General features: G+C 46.4%; 1 protein-coding gene across 2 annotated transcripts; it reads right to left on the bottom strand.

Moving 5' to 3' along the window:
- Nucleotides 1-1,196: 1,196 nt before the first annotated feature.
- On the bottom strand, nucleotides 1,197-20,959 carry TMEM248 (transmembrane protein 248). 2 transcript variants are annotated; one of them, XM_069873994.1, is made up of 7 exons: nucleotides 20,939-20,959; nucleotides 8,651-8,825; nucleotides 7,667-7,952; nucleotides 6,238-6,388; nucleotides 5,299-5,482; nucleotides 4,742-4,885; nucleotides 1,197-3,889 (listed from the first exon to the last, which is right to left on the bottom strand). In XM_069873994.1, exons 2-7 carry the CDS (start codon nucleotides 8,807-8,809, stop codon nucleotides 3,869-3,871), a joined length of 945 nt encoding a protein of 314 aa, XP_069730095.1. In that variant the 5' UTR covers nucleotides 8,810-8,825; nucleotides 20,939-20,959; the 3' UTR covers nucleotides 1,197-3,868. The 2 variants fall into 2 exon arrangements, with proteins under 2 accessions (XP_069730095.1, XP_069730094.1); XM_069873993.1 differs by lacking the exon at nucleotides 20,939-20,959 and adding an exon at nucleotides 10,167-10,316.
- Between the last annotated feature and the right edge of the window lie 4,563 nt (nucleotides 20,960-25,522).

The raw sequence follows: 25,522 nt of genomic DNA, 5'->3' as shown, positions 1-25,522 counted from the left end.
AAGCAAGGCTTTTCCTATGTTAAGAGGCTTGGGAAATATTCCAGGCAGCAGGTTGCTCACCTTTACTTTAGAACAAAATCGATTCCATCCGATATTGATTTGCCAAGTACTTTTTCCGCAGGGGAGCTCACTGTAGATGCTCCTGTAGGTTTACTTAAGCGTGGCTCTATGCAGCGAGACCTATGCAAACACACGTTTTTTTTTCAAGGAAGCTGCACGTCTATAAAGCTCATTGGCAAATGCTTTGTTCAGTGTCTGCTTGAGTTATGAAAGGGAGTTTGTTAAACAGAAAACAAGTGAATACGTGTCCGACTGCCTTTCTCTTCCTCTTTGCTGGCTGAGGGACAGAATCCAGCAGAGGCCAAGGACGACGGCTTTGCTAACAACACTGGTGGACTCGCTCAAAGTTGAGACCACGCTAACACAGAGTGTTAATGCTCATTTGGGGCAGGCATTTCAGAACTCGCCAGGTTTCCTAGAGCCACATCCAGGGGATCTGTAAAACTCTTTTATTAGAAAAAGGTGATTTTACCAATTCTCACTCACTCCAGTAAAAATTATAAAACTATGTCCCAGATTTGATTTTGAGCAATGCTCACACTCGCCACCAGATTTGAATAGGCACCATTTGGCTGCTGTGAACTCTTGTTTTTCAGAGAAGCAAGACAGGCTGGCCGCCTTGTAAATACACAGTGCCCAGCTTTTAACAAGCTTCCAAGAGCAAAACAAAGTATGTTTTTCCTACTCTCTCTCAAGCAAAACACGCAGGTGCTGTTCCAGCTGCTTAGTAACTGGAGCTAGAATGTAACAAGTCACATTATCTTAGTTTCAGCAACCACCTATCCATGTCCTCCAACCATGACCAGGTGTTCAGAAACACTTGGCATCTGGTCTGGGCTCAGCTGAGGCAGGTAAACAGTACCTGGAGCAACAAAGAGTGGAAGGTTTGATCATCAAGGAGGAACAGATGGGTCTAGGTCATGAATTCTGCATGTCTGCATCAGCCACATTCCCCACACCATCATATATGAAGAAAAAAAACTACAATAAGGTGCTCACTGCACCACAGGCACGCAAAAGGTTTGAAATTCCAGTCTAGTGCGGAATTCCATTACTGATCTCTGACGGTCCATGTAACATCAGCAATTTAGGAAACCTCCACAGCAACTGGGCAGCAGAAATAAAGACCACAGAACAAACTTCATCTTTTTTATTCTGCAAAGCAATATGCACATCTTACAAACACAAAAATTAATCTAGGAGAGAAATGTCATTTCCAAATCAGCTATTAACCATCATGCAACAAGACAAGTGAAATGTAAGAACACAACAAAACAAACAAAAAAAAAAGCCATCTTAACCCTACGATCACCTGCAGAGGGTTGAAAACCGAGGCTCAGATTTTCTATGTAATGCCAAAGGAAAACGCAAAAGGAAATGGCAGCTTTCTAAGAACAAGAAAACACGTACAAATAGAATCAAAACTGATTCAAGTCAGTTAAAAAGAAAAAGAAAACAAAAAAAAGGAAAGATCAATATGATCTGAACTTTAATATTAAAGTTTTTACTCTTCTGTTTGGCTGCATTTTAACTTTCATACTCTGCGCCTAGGAACAATCCGATATTCCTCAGGATTACAGCAGTTCAGCCCGATGACATCCTCCCCTCTGCACTGCAACACGGGGGTGCCAAGGGATAAACTAAGGCCAAAAGATACAACTCTAACATCTTCCCTTTTGAATTAGTGGGTTGCAACCTCAGTATTTTGGACTATTTCAATGAAGGGGTGATATATTGCAAAGTAGGCTCCTCTAATTACCAAAGAGCAAAACCAGATTAATAAACCTGTTTTCCCCAACAGACCAAATTCCAGTCAGAACATTTGGAGTTCGAATTGTTAATCTGCCAAAACAGAAAGGACTCCGCTTTGCTTTCTCAAAGCAGCCGCATCATGTTGGATGTTTTCTAGGAATCTGCAACACCACGCCAGTCTGTTTCCTACTCCTGCCCGTGGTCCCCAGATCCAGCCACCCTCGCAGGCAACTCTCGAAGACGGTATTAACGGAGAAGGCTGGGTACGCGTGAATTAGGAACAGCTTGGACAGTTTTCAGGAGAAGCCGTCTACCTGTTGTGACTCCACCGATTCACTTCAGCGAAGCAGTGAGCCCATAGCAGCATCAGAAACTTCATTTTATCCCTAGACTCCAAACTAGGCTGTCTCTAAAACTTTGCCTTAACATTCCCAGAGAAAAACGCAGGTTAGTTAACACCACTTAAGTAACTGAAATTCTATAAAGGAAACATGTTCTGAAGAAAAGTGTGACTATTTTGCTTCAAATGCTCTGAAGACCCGTGAACTTACTGAAGCCTCATCCATATAGGCCTACAGACCAGGGGGGTACCGTTCTGAAGTGTCTACAGGTAATAAGCCAAGAGTCTTACACTAGTATAACTGAGATTTGGATTTGAGTTTCTTCTTTCAGAATGAAAAAGAGGAGGAAAAAAAAAGCACATGTATATGTGTGGAGACCTATAGTTACCCTACCTGACAAAAAAGCTAAAAACAATGAAAGGTGCATTAAGGCAACAGTGAGACTTTAAAAGCAGTAGTGGAAATGCCTGCAGGAAAATCCTGACTCCTGAAAACAAATGGAGACTGCTCAGTAAAGAGCCAGAACCAGTGAAAGCCAGAATGGGAAAAGGAGAAATGCATGGAACAAAACCTCTGATTTAACAACGGACACAAGAGAACTGTGTGGGTTTTACTGTGTGGTTTCTTTGACTTTAATCACAACAGCCCTGGTCCTCTCCTTGCCGCTGTCCCCCGAGTGGGCAGCATTAACTGGGAAAGGGACAAAGCTAATAGAAGTGTCATTTTCAGCTGCGAAGTGTCATTTCAGCTGCCATTCCCAGGTGGAGGGACAGTCCCCAAGTGAAGCTCTATCACAGACTATGGGATTTCCTTTCATTATTTGCACTTGCCCCAGGCTGCGCAGAGCCCAACAGACCCTTCATCCAATACAGCTGTTTATTAAGTTTCACTTTCTAGAATAAAAAAAGCTTACAGAAAGCTGCTCTGCAGCTGAGAGACACAATCCCAGTCTGAGGGCTGCAGGTAGGAGGCCGAGTGGAAAGCTTTCCTGACCAATTCGCAAGCCAAGTGGAAAAACAACAAAAATCAACCTTAGCGCTTTTCAGTAAGAAACATATTAAAATGGGACTTCACTTCTTCATTTTTTTTTACTATGAATAAAAGCACAAGTTTGTCCTAAATACAGCACTATTAAAATGTGAATATGTGTATTTCTTGTTTTCAAAAAAAGTCTAAAATGTTGATATCTTTTCTTGCAAGCAAGGAGCAAACGGAGGAAAAGTATTAGGCCACACAAATACACATTTAATTCATGTAGTAGATGGGTGGCTTTGGAAATGCAGTATTATATCAAAGGTGCGTACTGTTTCAAACACACTGTACATATCATTGGGCAAAAAACAAAGATCTGTTGGTTTGTTTGAGACACTTGCAAAGGCATCGTAACCTGCCCAGATGCAGCTAGACAAAAATATCTTGCTCTGACTATTATGTAGCCATATCACTAAACATATCTACACAAACATTCGGCTATGTCCACAGGTAAAGACTGAAAGTTTACGGCCGCACTACAATGCGGAACAAGTGCATCATCTGACCTATTCGGAATATACCTTTATAAATATGTACAAATCAATTACAGGCACTTGAAATGTCTTTGGTTGGAATAAACCAACATTGCAAGATAATGTATTCACAGAGTGTTAAGACCCATTCTGGGTTCAGCAGGCAATGATCACGGTTCTCAGTCATTCTCAGTAAAAGGAGAGGATGGATCATGCTTCTGACAAAGCAACCTAAACGAAAGGAAAATAAAACATTTAATTAAAAGTCAAATTCTTAATCCTGTAAAGGTGATATCACTTATCTCCACGCAGCTGGCAAATCTGTCCTTGCCTTTTCAAAGAACCTTGAAAAGTCCAACTTGGGAAGGAAATCAAAACCTGAAAGTGCTTTGTATTTAGCATAATCAATTTAAAAAACAAAATGACCTACAAAAGCACAAACCCAAAAGAGCTTTTACAAAATATCACTAAGATCAAAAGGTACAAATATTCACTTCCTTCTTCATAATTAAATATATTCATATTTAACCAACAGAGTCATAGAACCGTGGGATGGTTCGGGTTGGAAGAGACCTTAAAACCCATGCAGTTCCATCTCTACCACGGGCAGGGACACCTCCCACGGGATCACGGGCTCCAAGCCCCATCCAACCTGGCCTTGAACCCCTCCAGGGATGGGGAAGCCACATATGGTTGTTAATTGTGATTAACAACCATTAGGATTATGTATCACATGTTAGTGAAAGTTTTCGGTCTCCTGTGATAAAACCACTCAGTGCTATCTATTCAACGCTTCACAGAAAACGGTGCAAGTAACATCAGAATTAAGGCAGAAGAGCTACTTTACAGCACTGACTGAACTGCAATAATCCACTTCTGCAGGAGAGAAATCTGACTCTGAGGATCTAAAGGCACACGTGAATTTTTTAGCACCTGTCTGCACTGTCCACAAGGAAACACCCATGTCTCCTTGAAAGGGAATTAAAGCTACACCTCCAGAGATAAGAAAAAAACAGTCTGTACTACATAAAAAAGGAAGCTGTTTTCTTATCAGAGTCAATATTTTGTATTACACAGACTCACCTTTTCAGAGCAGAACTCTGTATTGCTCTGCCGCAGTTTGCTTGGTCTGCCTTTAATGACTGCATAGCAGAACATTGTAATCACCATCACAAAAAGGAAATAACTGGTGTGCATGAGATGCAGGTTTATTAGGGAGCGATCATCCTGCGCAGAGAATTAAAACCATTTACTGACAAGGCATTTTACATTAAAGCAGTAATTATCAGAACAGCACAGAAATGACTTCATAGAATCAACCTTCTCCCCTTTACACAGCTGGCACGGTAATGAAAGGGATTCCTAATTGTGGCACAAGGAGAGCCAAAATGTTCCTCACGTTAGAAATCTGCACTAGAGGTCTCTTCCCACGTGCTGGCAGTGCCTTTTGTCAAATGCTTTTAAAATACACATGTGAATTATTAAAAGCTACCAAGGCACATGGAGATCACGTGAAAACCACCGTGCCCACCAGGGGTAAAGCATGTCCACCTCTGTCTCAACCCCTGCACTACATAATAAACAGCGCTGAACATGATTATTTTATTCAACATAACATATAAAACCGCCATGGCACTTACATCTGGAACTATAACAGTTAGCTTGGGGTTTAAAGCATGATACACTTTTCCGATCGCTCCTTTGTAACACCAGAACGGGTTATAATCCTGTGCGTATTTTGTATTAGAGTCCCTGGCTGTGGTGAAGATCTTGTACCAAAGCGTAGCGTTGCTGTATGTTTCAGGAACACAATGTGGTGGCTGACTGCAGAAAAACAGAAACAATTAGCACCCCAAAAGCCATTCTCCATGTTCAGTAAGGCTAACTTAGGACTGAGTCAAGCCCAGCTTCTCAACAGCAGCATAAAACACGGGTTTATTTTTGACATTCCAGAAACACCAACAAAACCAAAGCTTAACCAAAAAAAGCATATAAAAACCAGACGATTCCTATACTAAGATTAGAATTTAACTGCATGTTGTTCCCGTAAAGTCAACACGCCATAGCTTTAAGGTTTTCATATGGCTTTACACAATCACGTGTATCTATCTGGTGGCTCTCGAGGCCATGCTGAACAGCATCAGAGATTCTGGAGAAGACAAAGGGAAGCTATTTTGATGAAAGGTCTATACCTGCTGGGGTGCAGCAGCAAAGCAGCGTTCGGCTTCCACTGATCTCTCAAGCAGGGAAGAGTCTAAGAACCTTAGTGTCAAGCCTTAGCTCTCACTCAAGGCAGTGAAACTAAATTATAGGAGATCGTTCTCAAATATTCACAGATTCTTTTGCTCCGAGTGAGGTTTAAGTCACAGGCAGTGTGTTGAAAGGGCAGGCAGTGCCTACACCCACACAAAAATCTTATGTTGCTAAAAGACAGTAGAAGTCTCAAGACCATGGGGAAGGCAGGTACATAATCTCCAGAGTCAACAATAACACTCATCAGGAAGCAACAACCCCAGAGAGCCAGCAGAGGAATTAATCACCCAGTAACCTCTCTGAAGGAGCGTTTAAAATGCACTTACACTGTGACGGGAAATACATTGCTGGCTGCTGTCACGGTCATGCAGGTTGCGAACACCACCTGCTCGCAGTGGCCATGGAGAACGCAGTCATCCGAATTCCAGGCAGCCGGCAGGGTGAATGTAATATTTATCTCCTCATGGGATTCTCTGCCTTTGAGAGAGAGAGAGAGAAGAAAAGCTGGTTTTCACAAAAGTATCTGAGCAACAATCACTAGGATAAGGATAACAGGCAAAGGACTAAGGCGGCAACCACAGCCCTGAATCTGCACCTCTGAAGTCATCCGAGATCTTTACTATCAACAAAGAGAGCAAAAAGAACCAAACCAAAATTAACTACAAAAAAACCCAGCTGTTGGTCTTTCTGATCTCTCCTGTGTCCAGAAGAAGTGGGGCCACTGGATTCCTTTCAGAAATCAAAACCTCACTATTTATAAGTGAATTCATGCACGTCCAGAGAATTTCATTATAAAGTAAACCCACAGATCTTTAGTCTCCCTCCTGCCAGAGACTTTGTTCCACGTTTGCTTTATCTGACGCTTACTTCTCAAATTGGAGATATTTGTAGAGACAAAAACGTGCCAGCAGATATTGCACTGGAGATTACAGAGTGCATGTTAACTCTGTGTGGATATATTCATGCTGAAAATAAACCCAGGCTGTTGGAAACAGGACTTGCCTTTGATAGGTCTTAAAGCAGTAACATACCATCACCACAAAACACAGTAATTCAGATTTACAGCTAAGGCAAACTGTCTCTTCACAGGTCTCTGAGGTTAAAGACACCTGCAGGCATTATTATAAATGCAAACCTGGCTGCAAGCTCAAATTCAATGAGGTTCTATTACCACTATCGACTATATATATTCAATAATATATATTCTATAGTATCTTGTAAAAACTTACTGTCAGGGCAGCCACGCCGTGCAGATCAGTCTCTTCACACCACAGGAATTGCAACCATTTTATTTGTTACTATTTGCAATACTAAAGCTTATTCAAGTATGCATTTTAGATAAACTATTTTTTCAGATACCATGCTACTGATCTCTAGTGTTATATTATTAACTTTAAAATGTGAGTTAAGGACCTGAAGACGTATCAAGATGGAATTGCAGCGAGTCACTGCAGAAACTTCTGGTGCTTGGAATTTTGTTGACTTAAAAAATCCCTTCCATTGTAATTAGGTTAATCATTTAAAACTGCAAAGCCTAATCTTGGCAAACTTGCAGGTTCTTTTGCATTCTGAATGCAGGGAAAAGGTTTTTCTAGCAGAGAAGCGAAGGGCTCCACACACAAATATACTCACAACAAATCTGGAAACACATATACGTTCTAAGCAAAAAGATTTCTCTTGCTAATAATAAGCTGGAGAGATTTTATTTGATTATAAAGCTATCATTCACATTTATAAAGGTCAACTCTTCCGTACCTGAGAGTCCAATTTGGTGCCCAAAAATTGTGGAGCTTAGGTGTGTGACATTGCGAGAATATCCACCAAACGGTCGGAGTGGGTCCAGGGTCAGCGTGATTGTAACAGAGATGTTTATCGGGCCAGAGTCCTCGAGTGTTTGTGGAGATTGTGTGGAAGACCTCGCCTGTCCGCTCGTCACGGTGCTCTCCGGAGTCGTGGTATCGTTCATGAGATGCTTTAAGGTTTCATTCTCGGATATACAGAAGTCCAAATCATTAAACCTCAGGAGAAAAGTATTCCAGTCCTTAAAACAAATGGGAAGATTTCAACCAGGTGAGCGAACTAACTGTTGGCTGCCCCTGCTCTAGGAGTGCAGACCTCAACAGGTATCATCCCACCCACAGTTTTGAGCCATTAAACAAATTACATGGCTCACAAAGCAAGCCCAGATACCACCAGGTCTATCTCAACAGGGCCAGCTGCGTAGAAATGTTAGAGGTGTTCAACTGCAGCCACTGCCTGACTCAGCGCAGCAGCGCTGAGTCAGGCAGTGGCTGCAGTTGAACACCTCAAATGCGAACCATGGATGTTCCCATCAAACTCATGGTTCCCAAAACTCATGGTGCTGAGTCAAGCAGTGGCTGCAGTTGAACACCTCAAATGCGAACCATGGATGTTCCCATCAAACTCATGGTGCAAGGGGTTTCTAGCAAGGTTTCCCTCGTTACAGAGCAGTAATACTATGTAAAATGTAACAGAAAAAGAAAAAGAAAGGCTCCTAGCCATAGCAAGGAAGATCGATGCCAGACTGCCTAGAAAAAAAGACTACATTCATCCCAATCATCTCTTTCCTTATGAAATTAGAAACAAAGACAACCTCCCATAGGAGCCTGTGCGCCCCCACGAGAGGGTTCTTGGGGGAATGAAAAATAACTCATTAGCCCGGGCACGTTTCTCAAATTAGCATCCCCAGTGCTTAGCTCAGGAGCTTTTTGAACCTACCTCCGTCATTTCAGGTGACTTGATCTCCTTGATTTTGAAGAAATAGCCCAGCGTCAGGAAAGCTATTGCCATAGCGCTCACACTGATCATAAAGACCACAAGCGGAGGGCGACTGCTGATGTAGAGCTTCAGGTTCTCCAACAGGTTTATGTTGAACATTATTCTGATTGTTCACCTAAAAAAAAAAAAAAGGGTATTTCAGCAGAGTGACTGGGCTGTGTGTGTTACAGCGCAGGAGCTGGGACGTCGCATCAGACAGAAGTTTGACAACAAAAAGTGGAATCATACACCATGAAATGAGATTCAATTATGATTCTGTACTGTTCATTGAACACAGTTTGCCTCAAATAAAGCACAAATCAAAATACGCTTGAATTCACCTTCTCGGTGCTTAAAACTGCCATCAGACTCTAAGAATTACAGCTTCTAGCATAGTTAAGTATCACTGATGGGCAACTGGGACCAGTGCTGTTTAATATTTTCATCAGTGATATAGACAGCGAGATCCGAGTGCACCCTCAGCAAGTCTGCAGATGACACCAAGCTGAGTGGTGCAGTTGTCATGCCAGAAGGACAGGATGTCATCCAGAGGGACCTGGACAAGCTGAAGAAGTGGCCAGTGTGAAACTCATGACGTTCAACAAGGCCAAGTGCAAGGTCCTACACCTGGATTGGGCCAATCCACAGTTTCAATACAGGCTGGGAGACAACATGACTCAGAGCTGCCCTGCAGAGAAGGACTTGGGGTGCTGGCTGATGAGAAGCTCAACATGAGCCAGCAATGTGCACTCAAAGCCCAGAAGGCAAACTGTGTCCTGGGCTGCATCAAAAGAAGCGTGGCCAGCAGGGCAAGGGAGGGGATTCATCTGCCCCTCTATTCTGCTCTCACGAGACCCCACCCGGGGTCCTGTGTCCAGCTCTGGAATCCCCTGCATAAGAAGAATATGGAGCTGTTGGAAAGGGTCCAAGATGATCCAAGGGCTGGAGCACCTCCCGTATGAGAACAGGCTGAGAGAGTTGAGGTGGTTCAGCCTGGAGAAGAGAAGGCTGTGGGGAGACCTTCTAGTGGCCTTCCAGTACCTGGAGGGGCTACAAGAAAGCTGAGGAGGGACTGTTTACAAAGGCAGGGAGTGATCAGATGAGGGGGAATGGCTTTAAATTGGAAGTGGGGGAAGATTTAGGCTTGACATTAGGAAGAAATTCTTCATGATGAGGGTGGGGAGGCCCTGGCCCAGGTTGCCCAGAGCAGTGGTGGCTGCCCCATCCCTGGAGGGGTTCAAGGCCAGGTTGGATGGGGCTTGGAGCCCCTGATCCAGTGGGAGGTGCCCCTGCCCATGGCAGGGGGTGGGACTGGATGGGCTTTGAGGTCCAACCCAAACCATTCTATAATTCTTTTCTATCCTCCCACTCCTAGGCAACACAGATCAAGCTTTGTATGTCTGTGCGTACACTTTCAAAACTGAGTATGAAGTCTTGAAGATCCCCTTTCCTGATCCCTGGCCCCAAAGGGCCACACCTTCAAAATGGGATTTGAAAAGCAGCCTACATCATTTCACACTTCTGCACCAAAAATCCTGTGGTCACAAACACCCAACAACTACATCAGGGCAAAGGCTGAAAGAGCCTTTTCTTTCATTCTTGCAGGATCAAGAGAACTTTTGCTGGAGTCTGTAAACAAAAACAGGACCTTACACATGCTGAGGGAACGTATTGAACCATTCATTTTGTTCAAAACATTTTGTTTGATTCTCCCTTTGAATTTTCTTTTCATTTGTAGAGCAGAAAGACCCAGGTTAAGTCTACTGTGTCAGCTTCCCCACCTTCACATACAAGGAAAAGCAAAGGGTCCAGTGTTAAAGGGCAGCCTGGCAGCAGCTCTGCGAGGAAGGGACTTCAAGCAAACACCTTTGTCTCACCTACAATCCTGGTGGAAAAGGCTTTTAACCCCAAATAAACTAGAAGAGCGGGAACTGTTCCTAGCATTGTTGCTTAACCCTAAAATTTATAGGAAAAGCTTCAAGACTAGTATTTAAAGAATTCAGCACTGCAATGGTTAATGCGTGAGCATTCACACAGCTCCGATAACTTCATTAAGTCAGGGACTCTGCTCCCTGCAGGTCTGGGTGATTCCACTGGCTCTAACTCACCATCCAGTGCCAGGGCTCAGGAGTGGTTAAGTCTAAGGATGAAGAGGAACAGGCCTTGAGAAAGAGCGAGAGCAGGAGAGAGCAACCTTTACAAAGGCACATGGTGATAGGACCAGGGGAATGGCTGTAAATTGGAGAGGGGCAGATTTAGACTAGACATTAGGAGGAAATTCTTCACAATGAAGGTGTGGAGGGACCTGGCCCAGGTTGCCCAGAGCAGTGGTGGCTGCCCCATCCCTGGAGGGGTTCAAGGCCAGGTTGGATGGGGCTTGGAGCCCCTGATCCAGTGGGAGGTGTCCCTGCCCTGGCAGGGGGATTGGAACTGGATAATCTTTAAGGTCCCTTCCAGCTCAAACCATTCTACGATCTGATCGAATTATTTAAAAGACAGCAAGAGAAAGGAAAGGGACAAGCTTTCAGCCAGCCTTTTTTTAGATCCCACAATGCAAAATTAAGACAACTTACTTGTGTACACTCCAGGTTTCACTGCCAGAAACGCTTCCGTTATTCTCAACAGAAGAAATACTGACAAAACCTGCAAAACTACTCCAGAGAGGGGAAAATACGACTCGCCGAGCAGAGACTCAAGGTCCTGTGGCAATAACACCGAGTTGTGCATGCTTCCCCATCTCCTCCCCACACAATTATCGGCTCTCCTTGGTGAAATCTGCTGAAACAGGGCTCGCTTCAGAGCACATGATCACATTTTTTACTTTTACTATTTTGTGCCACCAACCAACATTCATCCACTCCACAAAGACCAAGGAAGCCAGCAACTTTTCATCAGCAAGAACATTTGGGTGCTGCAAACACTCCTTTACAAAAGGAGAGCTAAAAGCACGGCACAGGGAAAGGATGGAGAGAAGAAAGAAGAGGTGATGACAGACGTGCACCTTACAGAACTCCCATCCTGGTCCAAGCCCAGCTGTGCTGAGGCCAAACCAGCCAGCGAAGGGGTTGGAAGGAGGGAACAAGAGGGAGTGGGAGAGTTGGTGTTGGTAGAGATCACGCTGGGTACGATTTCCACTTCTGCATGTTCTGTCTCCTGTTGTCCCTGACAGCAAATACCTCAAATGAGCCCTGGTTAAAAAGCCCGAAGAACCTTCCGTCTAGAAACACTGGAGCCACATGTCAAGATGGAAAAAGATCAGAAGATAAACCAAAAGCAGAGTTGTACTCAGTGTTCCCTTCTGAATTTCCTTTTGAAAATAACACAAACGCAGGCTTTATTACAGCATTTAATCAAAGCTGAGTGTCACCCTAGTACATACTGCACCACCATTCCTTTTACTTTTAAAGGGGCTTCCAACAGCTCCCCTAGCATTCTTCTTTACCACAGGGGCTAAAATCACCCATAAAACTGGATGTGCTGAAAAGCACGCATATAAAAATATTTTGGCTAATATTTTTATATAAGAGATCACCAGCTTTTAAGTGCTGGTTGCTTAATATGCTCCCATAACTCAATGGTTTTGAAAGCAATTAGAAAATGCTCTAAGCTGCCATTTCCGAAGCGTAATGTGCCTTTGGAGCATTTGTGAGAGAAAAGGGAACAACTGTGTATTTCACTACTAGAGCTGACAAGGGAATAGCAGTCTGTTAGTGCAAACCAGAACAAAGAAGGAGGTTTCCAAGCTGCTGCCTGAAGAACTGATTGTTATGAAATAAAGTGCTAACTAATGATAATTATCAAAGAATTAACAGAAAAAGATTGGTGCATGTAAATGAAAACATATATATGCTTGAGATTTTAAGAGTCATTGACAATAATAAGATTTTAACAAACATTGAAACTCCTCCTTTCTGTTCGGACCTGTCAGAACCAGAACACAAATGATGTTCTTCTGCCAGCTCTGCTTGTAACCAAGAGCTTCCTCTGTGTCAATGAATAACATAATAATATCTAAACTTTAATTTCTTCTTCACAGTTAAAAAAAAGAAACCAAACACTATTCCCTCCTGGCAGGTCAGGAAAACAAGATCAGATTGCACTTTTTAGCTAAATAAATAATTAAGAGAGCGGCTCTAATAACTGCTGCCTGCCCCTCTCCGCTCCGGCCAAGCCTTTTAAGACTTGTGCAATAAAAATCGTCAGTCAGCCTAACCAGTAGCTCAAGCGCAACGGGAAGAATGCGAACTGCCAGCCTGGAACATGGGCCACCAACTCCAAAGGGATTGCTGGGTCCTGAGATGCACAGCAAGACAAAACGCCGCACTCAGGCAGAGTCACAGCTGACAGAAATCATCGGGAAATGCTTGGGATAATGGTGCTCTCAGATCAGGCCCTACAACCCCCAGGATTTCATAGAATCACCAGGGTGGAAAAGACCCACCAGATCATCGAGTCCAACCATCCCCATCAGTCACTAAACCATGTCCCTCGGCACCTCGTCCACCCATCGCTTAAACCCCTCCAGGGAAGGGGACTCAACCCCCTCCCTGGGCAGCCTCGGACACGGACCAATCACCCTTTCCGTGAAAATTTTTTTCCTAATGTTCAGCCTAAACCTCCCCTGGTGGAGCTTGAGGCCATTCCCTCTCGTCCTGTCCCCTGTCCCTTGGGAGAAGAGCCCAGCTCCCTCCTCTCCACAACCTCCTTTCAGGTAGTTGTAGAGAGCAATGAGGTCTCCCCTCAGCCTCTTCTGCCGTGCAGTTAAAAATTATAAAGGAGAGAAACACACAACAGATAATGTGTGTGAGCCCCAAGCAAACACAGAGCTGGGCAGCATCTATGAAGTGAGGAAAGCCACTTACTCTACAGTTTATGGGAGTCTCCTGCCACAACACCTCAAGAAGCAGCCCAAAAGAAGCAATACTTGAAATTCCTCATTATTTATATACTAAAGACTACAGAAAAGAACTTCTGAAAGAGACCTATGGATTTTTCAAGAATAAAATACAAATAAGGAAAAACTTGAAGTCTATTGCAACGATCAAAAATTCAATTAAATGAGTCATAGTAGAAGTATTAAATTCCCCATTTCAGGAACTGAATTCCTAACAATTTTAAAAATGCATGTTGTACTAAAGCAGGTATTAAAAGTGTAATTGCAGTTTTGAAAAGGAAAAACAAAACAAAACAAAACTTGAATCTTAAGGAGATCAAAGTAAACTTCTGGCAATTTTTACATTTATTTTGCCATAATGTCAACTACCACCAGAAAGCTTAAAATCACAATTTCCTAACAAATATTAACCCTTCTTGTTGTGCACGCAAGGCAGACACAGTCTAGAGGAGAAAAATATTCAGCAGGGGGTAAATAACCATAGAATCATTAAGGCTGGAAAAGATGTCTGAGCTCATCCAGTCCATCCACCAGCCCAACCCCACCCGAGCCTGCTAAACCACGTCCCCAAGTGCCACGACCACATGGTTTTTGAACCCCTCCAGGGATGGAGACTCCACCACTGCCCTGGGCAGCCTCAGCCAGGGCTTCACCATTCTGGCAGTGAAGATGTTTTTCCTACTATCCAATTTAAACCTCCCCTGGCACAACTGAGGTTATTTCCTCTCGTCCCATCACTTGCCACTTGGGAGAAGAGCCCAGCACTCACCTCACCACAACCTCCTTTCCAGAAGCTGCAGAGAGCAATGAGGTCTCCCCTCAGGGTCCTCTTCTCCAGCTTAAACAATCCTAGGTTCCTCCTCCTAAAACTCCAGAGCCTCACCATGAAAAACAACCACCATTTGAATGAAACCATCATTTTCTTCATGAAGAAAACTGAGTGGAAGAACGGGCAGCAGGGCAGCACTACCTCACCCAAAAATGCTCCATTAACACCTCGCCCTTCCTAAGCCTGAACCTCTTATTGTACACAACAATTTAATCGTTTAATCTTAATTGCGTGGTTCAGTGTGTGTCTAAACCATGTTTTCCAAGCTGCCCCATTACCAGTACCACCACAGGGGTTACGAAATAGGTCACACCAGGGTTAACCACTTTAAAGGAAGATAATGTTGTGTGCCAGAAAAACATTCATAAACACAAATCAACCAAGCTATGATTTTCCTAGCAAACCATCCATAAATAACAGGCAAACAAAGAAACGGTGGTGATCTCAAACTGAAGTGCCTCTCATTTAAGAACAATAAACAGTAGCAGGTACCAAAAATATCTTTTATTTGGTTTTCTTCTCTTCAAACCCAACTCAAATTCTAACACCTAAAACGCTACAATAATAAAGCAGAATAGATTGCAGTTGTGTTAACTGTGAAATTGTCTGCTAAAGTTCAAACCATTCCAAACAGACTGTCCAAGCTTCACGAAGAAGAATCAATACGAATGCCTGTATCTCTAACCTAATACCACCAGCCTGTCAAACAGGACCAGCGAGAGTAACCTCAGCTGATCTCAGAACCGAAAATAAAGCCTCTGCTGGTTCCCAGGGCAGCAGCAATTATTCTTTCCCTTAAAGGAAAGAAGGGGGAAGATAGAACAGGAGAAAAATTAAATACACGTTTCTAAACTCACTCTTTTATGCCTTGAACTGATCTATTAGTTTCCACTACATAAGCTAGCAAAAGCTTTTCCAGGCAGTTTCTTCCAAGCAATAAGAGAAGGCTAATCAACAGATTCTATTCTTCCCATCACTGTTGGAATTTCACAATATTTTTATTATAAAACAAAAAAGAGGGGCTTCCAACTCATTTTATAGGAAGCCTTACTTTATGATATCTATGGGAAAAAAGAAAGTGCCAGGATCTGCAGCTCCTTCAGGAAGATAAAAGGCCCTGAAAGATGAAACTGTGGAGTGGAAAACCTCTGTCAGCACCAGAAGGGCCGGCAGAGCTGACGGGAAGGGGAACGAAGGGAGGGGAATCCTCCTGAGCACAGCACCTTTCCATCCAGCTGACTTGTTTCAGCTTCTCCTGCCCTTCAGGCTTAACAAATAATTCAAAGGAAACAGACTCAAAGTGAGTGCCATCGGTCTTCTGCACCAAGTAGGGGAAGAGAAGCAATAGGGACTCAGGGAGGAAGAAAGTTGATGAAAACATCCCCTAGGATCCTTCAAGCCACTGTGAGAACACACAAGGGCTAGACCAGTATCTTCCAGTACTGAAAGGGGGATGGGGAGGGACTCCTGATCAGGGATTGCAGGGATAAGTCAAGGGGGAATGGTTTGAAGCTGCAAGAGGGGAGACTGAGATGAGACCTTAAGGAGAAATCTTTTCCTGTGAGGGTGGGGAGGCCCTGGCCCAGGTTGCCCAGAGCAGTGGTGGCTGCCCCATCCCTGGAGGGGTTCAAGGCCAGGTTGGATGGGGCTTGGAGCCCCTGATCCAGTGGGAGGTGTCCCTGCCCATGGCAGGGGTGGGACTGGATGGGCTTTGAGGTCACCGTTCTGTGATTCTATGACCAGCAGCCAGAACTCCCTACTCCCTGCAGGCTGTGCAGGGAGAAGGCACCCAAGCGGGAGATAACTGTGAATCATCTCCAAGCAGTCAATGGCTCATTACAGTTTTCTGAGCTATTTTATCCTTTAAATGCACTTACTGACTAAAAAGGAAAAAAAACCCAAACCAAAAAAAACCCAAAAAACCATTTTCCTAGAGTCTGTAAGCAGAAAGTGTACAAGGAAAACGGCCTGGGCCTTTGCACAGGCGGAGAGCACAGACAGGAGATGGCACAGCACTGACCGGAGCGAGAGCATCACCTGTTGAAAAGAAGGCATTTTCTCCTGCTATTCTAATCATGGAGCCAGTCAGGAAGCAGATTATTAACAAAAGCCTGAGAGCCCAGGGACTGGAAAGAACAGAATGAAGCAAAATGCTTCATACTTGCATGAAATATTTCTGTTCACCTCTCAAAACCACTTTTCAAAGCATAATTAAGCATTTCAGCATCCCCAAGAGCTACATAAACAACAAATATTTCAGTTCTACGCATAAAACAAAGCCAAGGAAGGGAAGTAATTTGGTCAGTTACAGCAAATTTTGAAATTCAATATCATTTTGATCCTTAAACACCCAAGCTCCGGACTATAACTCTTGTTAAGGATGGAAAGCTTACAATAAAAAGTAGACAAGTTAAGAAGGAAAACGTGTGGATCAGACGTTACTCAATCTGTGTACGTGAAGTTTCCAGCCCTTCCCAACAAACATGTGCTGTAGTACAAACTGTCCGGGTGGATTTAACACAAGCACCTGAACGGTGCCAGCTGATGCTCCAGGGACAGCAAAGCTGGGTTTGATCTATCACTTAGAGTGAAATTCATGCAGAAAAGAAATGCAAACAAGTTGCAAATACTTATTTGAAATGCTGAGAGCTTTAAAAAGTTGAAGAACCAGAGAAGCGGTGGCTGCCCCATCCCTGGAGGGGTTCAAGGCCAGGTTGGATGGGGCTTGGCGCCCCCCTTGGAGCCCCTGATCCAGTGGGAGGGGTCCCTGCCCATGGCAGGGGTGGGACTGGATGGGTTTTGAGGTCCCTTCCAGCCCAAACCATCCCATGATTCTATGAAAAAGAAATTTATTATAAGCCAGAAAATACAAAAGATGTGAGGAAAGCTTTCACTGGTTCCGCAAACGCCAAATTCTGACTTTTGTTAAAAGATAAAAACGCAATTTAAGCACACAGCACGCACAGACAAGAGTTCTGGTGGGAGCATTTTTAACACTTCCCAACTTTTACCAGTCAAAGATCCGACTCATGACATGACTTACCCCAGTCTGGCTCACGTGGGCTACAGTAAAACACACCCTATTAGACTGAAGGGCTTGGAAGTTGCGTTAAAAAATGCTATTTTGGCTACTGCTGATCAGCATGAGAACTTGGGAGAGGAAAAGGAAAATGATTCAGTTTTACAGGATCGGCTGAAATTCCATGAGAAATAAAATTCTGCGTATTCTGTACTGATAACGGCCAGACAAGCACAGGTTTTGCTCCAGAAACACCTCAGTAACAGTTTATCAACCAGAACCTGGTTCAGTGCCCGGTGTAGGAAGGTGAATCGTTGACTCCGTTAAGGAATGTGGTACAGGATTCAGCACTGTAAGTACAGAAAACTGCCGGTTAAAGGCTCTTTGGGCTGTTTGCAGTGAGCGCTGGAAGCAGCAGCCGCAGATACACAGCTTGAATCACAAGCAGAGAGTGACTGACAGGCTGAGGAAATGGCAGCTTCAGAGAAAATGGCAAAAGAAGAGTTCTGGGTGCAGAAAGAGGAAACATCAGCTGCGAGAGGGAAGCAGGGAAGCAGCCAGTGGCCACGAGTGAAGGGGAGACACAAATGGCAGCAAAATCAGTTGCATGGAGGAGCTTGGGCAGCAACTGGAACATCACGGATGTGGCAATAACATGACCATGTCCATGTGCTTCTCCCCCAGCGCTCAAAAGAAACAGGACTTGGATTTGCATCGTTCAAGCTCACATGGGAAGCACGGCCTGTTTTCCAGACAGATAGTTAACAAAATCCAACACATATGCCAAGTTTTCCTCCAAAACACAACGTGAGAGTGCCGAGTCCTGGGAACTGGCTTTATCCACAAGTCAGAACGCTCCTCCCGCAGAAATGAAACTCCCAGCACAGACACTACTTTGGCAATGGGAGATCAGGGAAAAGCAAGAAAACTCTGACACCGAGTGTCATTAATACTCAGTTTGGGGCTCTTTTGATAAAACAGCTTCATTCCAAAAAAACCCTATGCTATTCCATGAAAAAAAAATGTAGCTGATAATAGTTAACAGTGCCAGGGAGAAGGGAGATCTAAGGAAGATTTGCAGCAGTCTTAGATCCTCCTGATGTCTGGGCAAAGACACCTGGGCACTGCCTGCAAAACAGCGTGTGGAGCTAGGGCTCAGCAGGAGTGTTTCTCCTAGATGAATTGCGGAGTAAGTGGGAAACAGAAGAAAAAGCAGCCTGCAGACAACAAAATAATTTTAAGATTTCTATAGACAACGTAAACCAGAGCTAAATGGAAGTGGCCCCACCAGTCTGCTCTTTTTCCCCTGAACCTTGAGGGCATCAAATGAAATTGCAAGTCATAGGCTTCAAAAGAAACCAGATGTGGTATTTCTCTGTGTAACAGAGTAAACCTGCAAAACTCTTTGCTGCAGGTGTCAGAATTTTCAACAAACAAACAGCTAAATTTATGGAGGAAAAAATCGAGCGAGCAAAGTTAAAGTTAAAAATACTGGCACGCTGTCCATCCAGGGGCCACAGAATCACTAGGTTGGAAAAGACCACAGACGTGCCATTGCCCGTCTCTCTCCAGATACATCCGTCTCGCACTAAGGACACCGCCGTCTGTTTCCCTGTGCCCTCAGACGCTCCTCTCTGCTGACAGAGCACACTATGTTGTATTATCAGGCAGTATTTCAAGTTCTTATCTTTTAAGTGGGCAAGAAGAATCCCACTGCATGGCCCCAAGCCACTCCTCGAATCGCAAGGGTAACAAAGCTACCCGAGGTCTTAATTCTCTTTGACAGGGCTACATCTCGGGTCAAAGAGCATTTGCTCTTGCGGGCGCAGATCAATATTATCTCTACTCAGTCTGCCCACAGTTGTTCCCCGCTCCGCAGACACCTCCTGGGAGCAGGGAGATAAAGTGGCAGTAGCTCCCTACATGAGCCTAGAATCATCCTGTACATTCAGCCAGGAAGCAGAAGGCTCAGTTTTTATTTCCTAGAACTTAACTGCCTATAAAAACACATTAACAGTTACCACAACAGACAGGCCCAGCCACGACAGACTGCCACCTCGGCACGGGCTCCCAACTGTAAAACTCCTCAGGAGCTGGGTGAGGATGGACAATAATCCATGAATCCTGAACACAGGTAGGACATGGAGCTGTTGGAGCAAGTCCAGAGGAGGCCATGGAGATGATCCAAGGGCTGGAGAACCTCCCGTAGGATTACAGAGTTAGGATTGCGCAGCCTGGAGAAGACAAGGCTGCAGGGAGATCTTAGAGCAGCTTCCAGTGCTGAAAGGGGCTCCAGGAAAGCTGGGGAGGGGCTCTGGATCAGGGAGGGCAGGGACAGAATGAGGGGGAAATGATTTTGAGCTGCAAGGGAGGGAGACTGAGGCGAGGTTTTTACGGAGAAATGTTTTGCTGTGAGGGTGGGGAGGCCCTGGCCCAGGTTGCCCAGAGCAGTGGTGGCTGCTCCATCCCTGGAGGGGTTCAAGGCCAGGTTGGATGGGGCTTGGAGCCCCTGATCCAGTGGGAGGTGTCCCTGCCTACGACATGGGTGGGACTGGATGGGCTTTGAGGTCCCTTCCAACCCAAACCATTCTAGGATTCTATGATGAATCCATACCTATACGCGAGGTTTGTCATTACATCGCTATAACCGACCATGCAAATAGGTTTCCCCAGGAAGAGAAGCCCTCAAAAAGCAAATAAAGGGAAAGAGGAAAATGAGAGGCTGTGCTGTCTTGGGTTCTTCCCTTCTCTCCCTGTGCCCCTCTCCATGGCTACAACACGTGGTTCCAAGCTCACATTCCACACCTTCCAGGCATGATGCACCGCAATTTGCATTGTTAACATCACAAGTTACATGCAAAAAAGTAAGAGTAATAAATCCGGGGGTGGAGAGATGAGCAAAGACACAGCAAAAGAATTGCTGTTTTGAAATGGAAATATTTTTAAGGCTAGTAGAATCACTCTTTCCCACTATTTTTTCCCAGTGCAATGCCAGACACGCGGAGTTTACTCTAAAAACCTTAAAAGCCAATTTTAAGTGAATAACGGCGCAAAGATGGCACAGAACCCAACGATCCCCGCCTGAAGACCCAGAGAGGGCGCCAGCGCTGCGACCCGGATCCCCCCAGCCCCCCTCAACCCCCGGGAGGAGAAGCGAGAGGAAGAGGAGGAGGAGGAAGGGCACCCGCTCCCCACGCAGCCCGCGACCCCCGGGACGGGGGAGGAAGAGGGGGAGATGGGTGGTTGAGGAAGAGGAGGAGGGAAGGGGGGTGAGGAGGTGGGGGGGATGAGGAAGGGGAGGCTGAGGAAGGGGGGGGTGAGGAAGGGGGGGGGTGAGGAAGGGGGGGGTGAGGAAGGGGGGGGTGAGGAGGGGGGGCGAGGAAGGGGGGGGTGAGGAAGGGGGGGGTGAGGAAGGGGGAGGTGAGGAAGGGGGGGGTGAGGAAGGGGGGGGTGAGGAAGGGGGGGACTGGGGGAGGAGGGGGAGGGAGGCGCCCCCGCAGCCCTTACCGGGCGAGGGCGGCCCGGCGGGTCACAGGCCCCGCACCATGGCCCCGGCGCGGAGGAGACGCCGCCGCCCGGACACCGCGCCCGCCGCTTCCGGGAGCGCGCGGCCCCGCCCCCCCCCGCGCGCCGACGGCGGCCGCGCAGGGTCAGAATTGCTGCGGGGGCGCAACGCGCGAACCAACCCCCCGCTCCGACCCCCTCTTCATAGAACCATAGAATCCACCGGATCATCGAGTCCAACCATTCCCATCAATCACTACCCCATGTCCCTCAGCGCCTCGTCCACCCGTCCCTTAAACCCCTCCAGGGAGGGGGACTCAACCCCCTCCCTGGGCAGCCTCTGCCAGTGCCCAGTGACCCTTTCTGGGAAAGATTTTTTTCCTAATGTTCAGCCAGAACCTCCCCTGGTGGAGCTTGAGGCCATTCCCTCTCGTCCTGTCCCCTGTCCCTTGGGAGAAGAGCCCAGCTCCCTCCTCTCCACAACCTCCTTTCAGGGAGTTGCAGAGAGCAATGAGGTCTCCCCTCAGCCTCCTCTTCTCCAGGCTAAACACCCCCAGCTCTCTCAGCCTTCCTTCCTTCTTCTTCCATTAAAAAGTACCCTGACATCTTCTGTTTTGGTGTCTGATATCTAAAACTGTGCGAGGTGAAATCAGAGAATCCTGGAATCATTGAGAACTTGGGGCCCCCCAAGCCCAGAGACCCCCGATCCCAGAGCCCCTGAAGCTCTCTTTTTCCATTAAAAGCTATCGCAAACATCTCTTTTGGTGTCCAATACCTAAAAATATGGAAGGTGAAATCATGAGATCATCAAGATCCCTGGTCCCAGACCCCCAAAAGCGCGGACCCCCAAGACCAGGGCCCCCAGGACCCCAAGTCCAGGCATTCCCAAGCCCCTCTTCCTTCCACCCCTTTTTCCATTAAAAACTACCCCAACATCTTCAGTTTTGGTGCCTAGTACCTAAAAATGTGCAAGGTGAAATCATAGAATCATAGAACCATTGAGACCCCAGACCTGGGACCTCCCAAGCAGAGAACCCCTAGACCAGAGCCCCCGGGATCCCACATCCAGGCATTCCCAAATCCCTCTTCCTTCCACACCTTTTCCTGTTAAAAACTATCCAGAACGTCTTCTGGTTTGGCGTCCGATACCTAAAACTGTGCAAGGTGAAATCATGGAATCATTGAGAACCCAGGACCCCCCCAAGCCCAGAGACCGGAGTCCCCAGGACTCCAAGCCCAGACATTTTCAATCTTCTCTTCCCTCCACCCCTTTTTCCATTGAAATCCATCCTGGACAACTTCTGTTTTGGTGTCCGATACCTAAATCTGTGCAAGGTGAAATCATAGAATCATGAAATTGTTGAGACCCTTGTCCCAGGACCCCAAGACCCCTGAGTCCAGAGCCACCGTCACCTCAGACCCCTCAACCCCAGCCCCCCCTGAGCCTGGACCCCCCCAAGACCTGTGATCCCCTCAAGTTCGGAGCCCCCCAATCCCGGAGCCCCTCTGAGCCAAGAACCCCAAAGCTCACCCTCTACTCCAAGCCTGGGATTCCCTGAGACCGTAGCCACCCCCAGCCCAGAGCCCCCATCAAGCCAAGAGACCCCAAAACACGAGACCCCCCAAGCCCAGAGCTCCCCTGACCCAGGGGTGGCCGAGCAGCCCTTGTTGTCACTGTGAAGGTGCTGTCAGCAACTCCAAACCCCTCCTCCCTCTTCCTTTTCCATTAAAAATTATCCCAAACAACTTTTTTTTTTTATGTCCAATACCTAAAAGTCTGAAAATCATAGAATCACGGAATCATAGAAACATGGAATCGCTAAGATCAGAAAAGACCTGTCAGCTCATCTAGTCCGACCATCAAGCCCAACGCCACGTGCCTGCTAAACCACATCCAGAAGTGCCACAACCACATGTTTTTTTAACCCCTCCAGGGATGGAGACTCCACCACTGCCCTGGGCAGCCCATGTCAGGGCTTCACCACTGTGGCAGTAAAGACATTTTCCTAATATTCAATCTAAACCTCCCCTGGTGCAACTTGAGACCATTTCCTCTTGTCCCATCACTTGTTACTTGGGAGAAGAGCTCAGCATCCACCTCACCACAACCTCCTTTTCCAGAAGCTGCAGAAAGCAATGAGGTCTCCCCTCAGCCTTCTCCTTCTCCAGCCTAAACAGCCCCAGGCCCCTGAGCTGCTCCCAGAACTCCTGGGCTCCAGACCCTTCCACAGCTCCATTCCCTTCTCCAAACACACTCCAGCCCCTCAATGTCCTTCTTGGATTGAGGGGCCCAAAACTGAGCCCAGGATTCAAGGTTCAGGAATTCACAGTATTCAACTAGTTAAGACACTCGGCTTAACAGAAGGAGCCAGAATAACTACTTTTACTTACAGCAGAGTCCAAGGCAGGAGGAGGTAAAATCTCACACCCAGGGAGGAAGAAGCAGTGTGGTGACTCCAGGCGGTGGAACTGGATGGGCTTTGAGGTCCCTTCCAATCCAAACCATTCCATGATTCCATTCTGTGATATTAGGTGTTGTGGCCACTATAACATGAGTTGCTAAGGTTCAGTTCTTTATCTTAAACACTGCTGCTTCTCCCCTCAACCTTCTTCATCCTTTTTGTGAATCTCCTGTGCAAGAGCACTAGTTACACCCATCAGTGCCTGTGCCTCCTTATCTTAAGCATAAGATACCCAAGCTCCAAGAGAACACACACCAGAGTCTGCAATCATTGATAATTGGGTAGAAGAATTGAATCATCATAGAATCATAGAATCACCAGGTTGGAAGAGACCCACCGGATCATCAAGTCCAACCATTTCCACCAATGTCTAAACCATGTCCCTCAGCACCTCGTCCACCCGCACCTTAAACACCTCCAGGGAAGGCGAGTCAACCCCCTCCCTGGGCAGACCTTTCCATTGCCTAATGACCCTTCCAGTGAAGAATTTTTTCCTTATTTCAAGCCTGAACCTCCCCTGGCAGAGCCTGAGGCCATTCCCTCTGTCACTTGTCCTGTCCCCTGTCACTTGGGAGAAGAGCCCAGCTCCCTCCTCTCCACAACCTCCCTTCAGGAAGTTGTAGAGAGCAATAAGGTCTCCCCTCAGCCCCCTCTCCTCCAAGCTAAACAACCCCAGCTCTCAAATTAATTGATTTAATTTCACAATTCAGTTATGTGAAACAAGACGTACAGCTCAATTCACCAGTCCCCCCTGCAAAATACCTTCTTTAGTACAGGAAAAATCACTAGGGAGTTCACGTGCAAAACAGCAGTTCAAAACATAAGTTCTGATTTCTAGCAATGAGCTGCAGGGTCTTCACTTTCCATAGCACTGAACCAGTCATGGGCTGTTGAAAAAAAACCAAATCATTTCTGGTACTGCGACAGGCACCAAGACACATCAGCCTGTGTCCCTGTTCACTTCAGGAAAGCATTTCAGTGGAATTCTCTGGGTCACAAAGAACTTGCTCACAGATGCTGTTGCAGAATTTCTTGCATCACTGGGGTCTCTCACTGAACCTTGTTCACAAACTTCCCTGTGGGACCAGAGCATCTCTACGCCACAGCCGGGCAGACACTGGGTGGGTTCTGAGGAACTCTGATAAGCAGTACCAGGTCAGTACCAGTACCACCCTCCTTACCAGAGGGTTCTTCAGAACCAACCCACCATCTTCTCAGCTTGGCGAGCAGCCCCTCTCCACGCCCTGCACCCAATGGCTTGCGCGGTCTGAGGTTTTAAACCCTGCAAAGACACTCTGCAGTTATTTCTAGGGCAACTGAACTCCCTTACTTTCAAACAAAACAAAGCTAGTTACTTGTTTACCTACAGACAGCATATTAAAATACTGAGAAGGTCTTAAGACAGTCGAGTTACTCAAACACTGGGATGCAGTCCCAGGGAGCAGCCCCGGTGTTGTCACTACCCAGGCCACCCATGGCTGGGGTGAACCACTGCCACTTGCTAACTTTCAGAGCATAAATCTTAGAATGGTTCAGGACCTCAAAGCCCATCCAGTTCCACCCCTGCCATGGGCAGGGACACCTCCCACTGGATCAGGGTCTCCAAGCCCCATCCAACCTGGCCTTGAACCCCTCCAGGGATGGGGCAGCCACCACTGCTCTGGGCAACCTGGGCCAGGGCCTCCCCACCCTCACAGCAAAACATTTCTTCCCAAGACGTCATCTCAGTCTTCCCTCCCTCAGCTCAAAACTGTTTCCCTTATCCCTGCCCTCCCTGATCCAGAGCCCCTCCCCAGCTTTCCTGGAGCCCCTTTCAGCACTGGAAGCTGCTCTAAGGTCTCCCCACAGCCTTCTCCAGGCTGAACAACCCAACTCTCTCAGCCTGGCCTCATACAGCAGGTTCTCCAGCCCTCGGATCATCTCTGTGGCCTCCTCTGGACTCGCTCCAACAGCTCCATGTCCTCCCTGCGCTGAGGGCTCCAGAACTGAACTCTGGGCTCCAGGTGGGTCTCACCAGAGCAGAGCAGAGGGGCAGAATCCCCTCCTTCCCTGCTGGATCCATCCCACCTGCACTACAGGGATTCCAAATCTCTGGAGGATTTGTTTGCAGGGAAAACCCTACTGC

Source organism: Phaenicophaeus curvirostris, chromosome 21 (assembly GCF_032191515.1).
Source record: "Phaenicophaeus curvirostris isolate KB17595 chromosome 21, BPBGC_Pcur_1.0, whole genome shotgun sequence".
Classification (NCBI taxonomy): Eukaryota; Metazoa; Chordata; class Aves; order Cuculiformes; family Cuculidae; genus Phaenicophaeus; species Phaenicophaeus curvirostris.
Note: the sequence above shows the minus strand (reverse complement) of the source record. Positions and strands in the feature narration are given on the sequence as shown.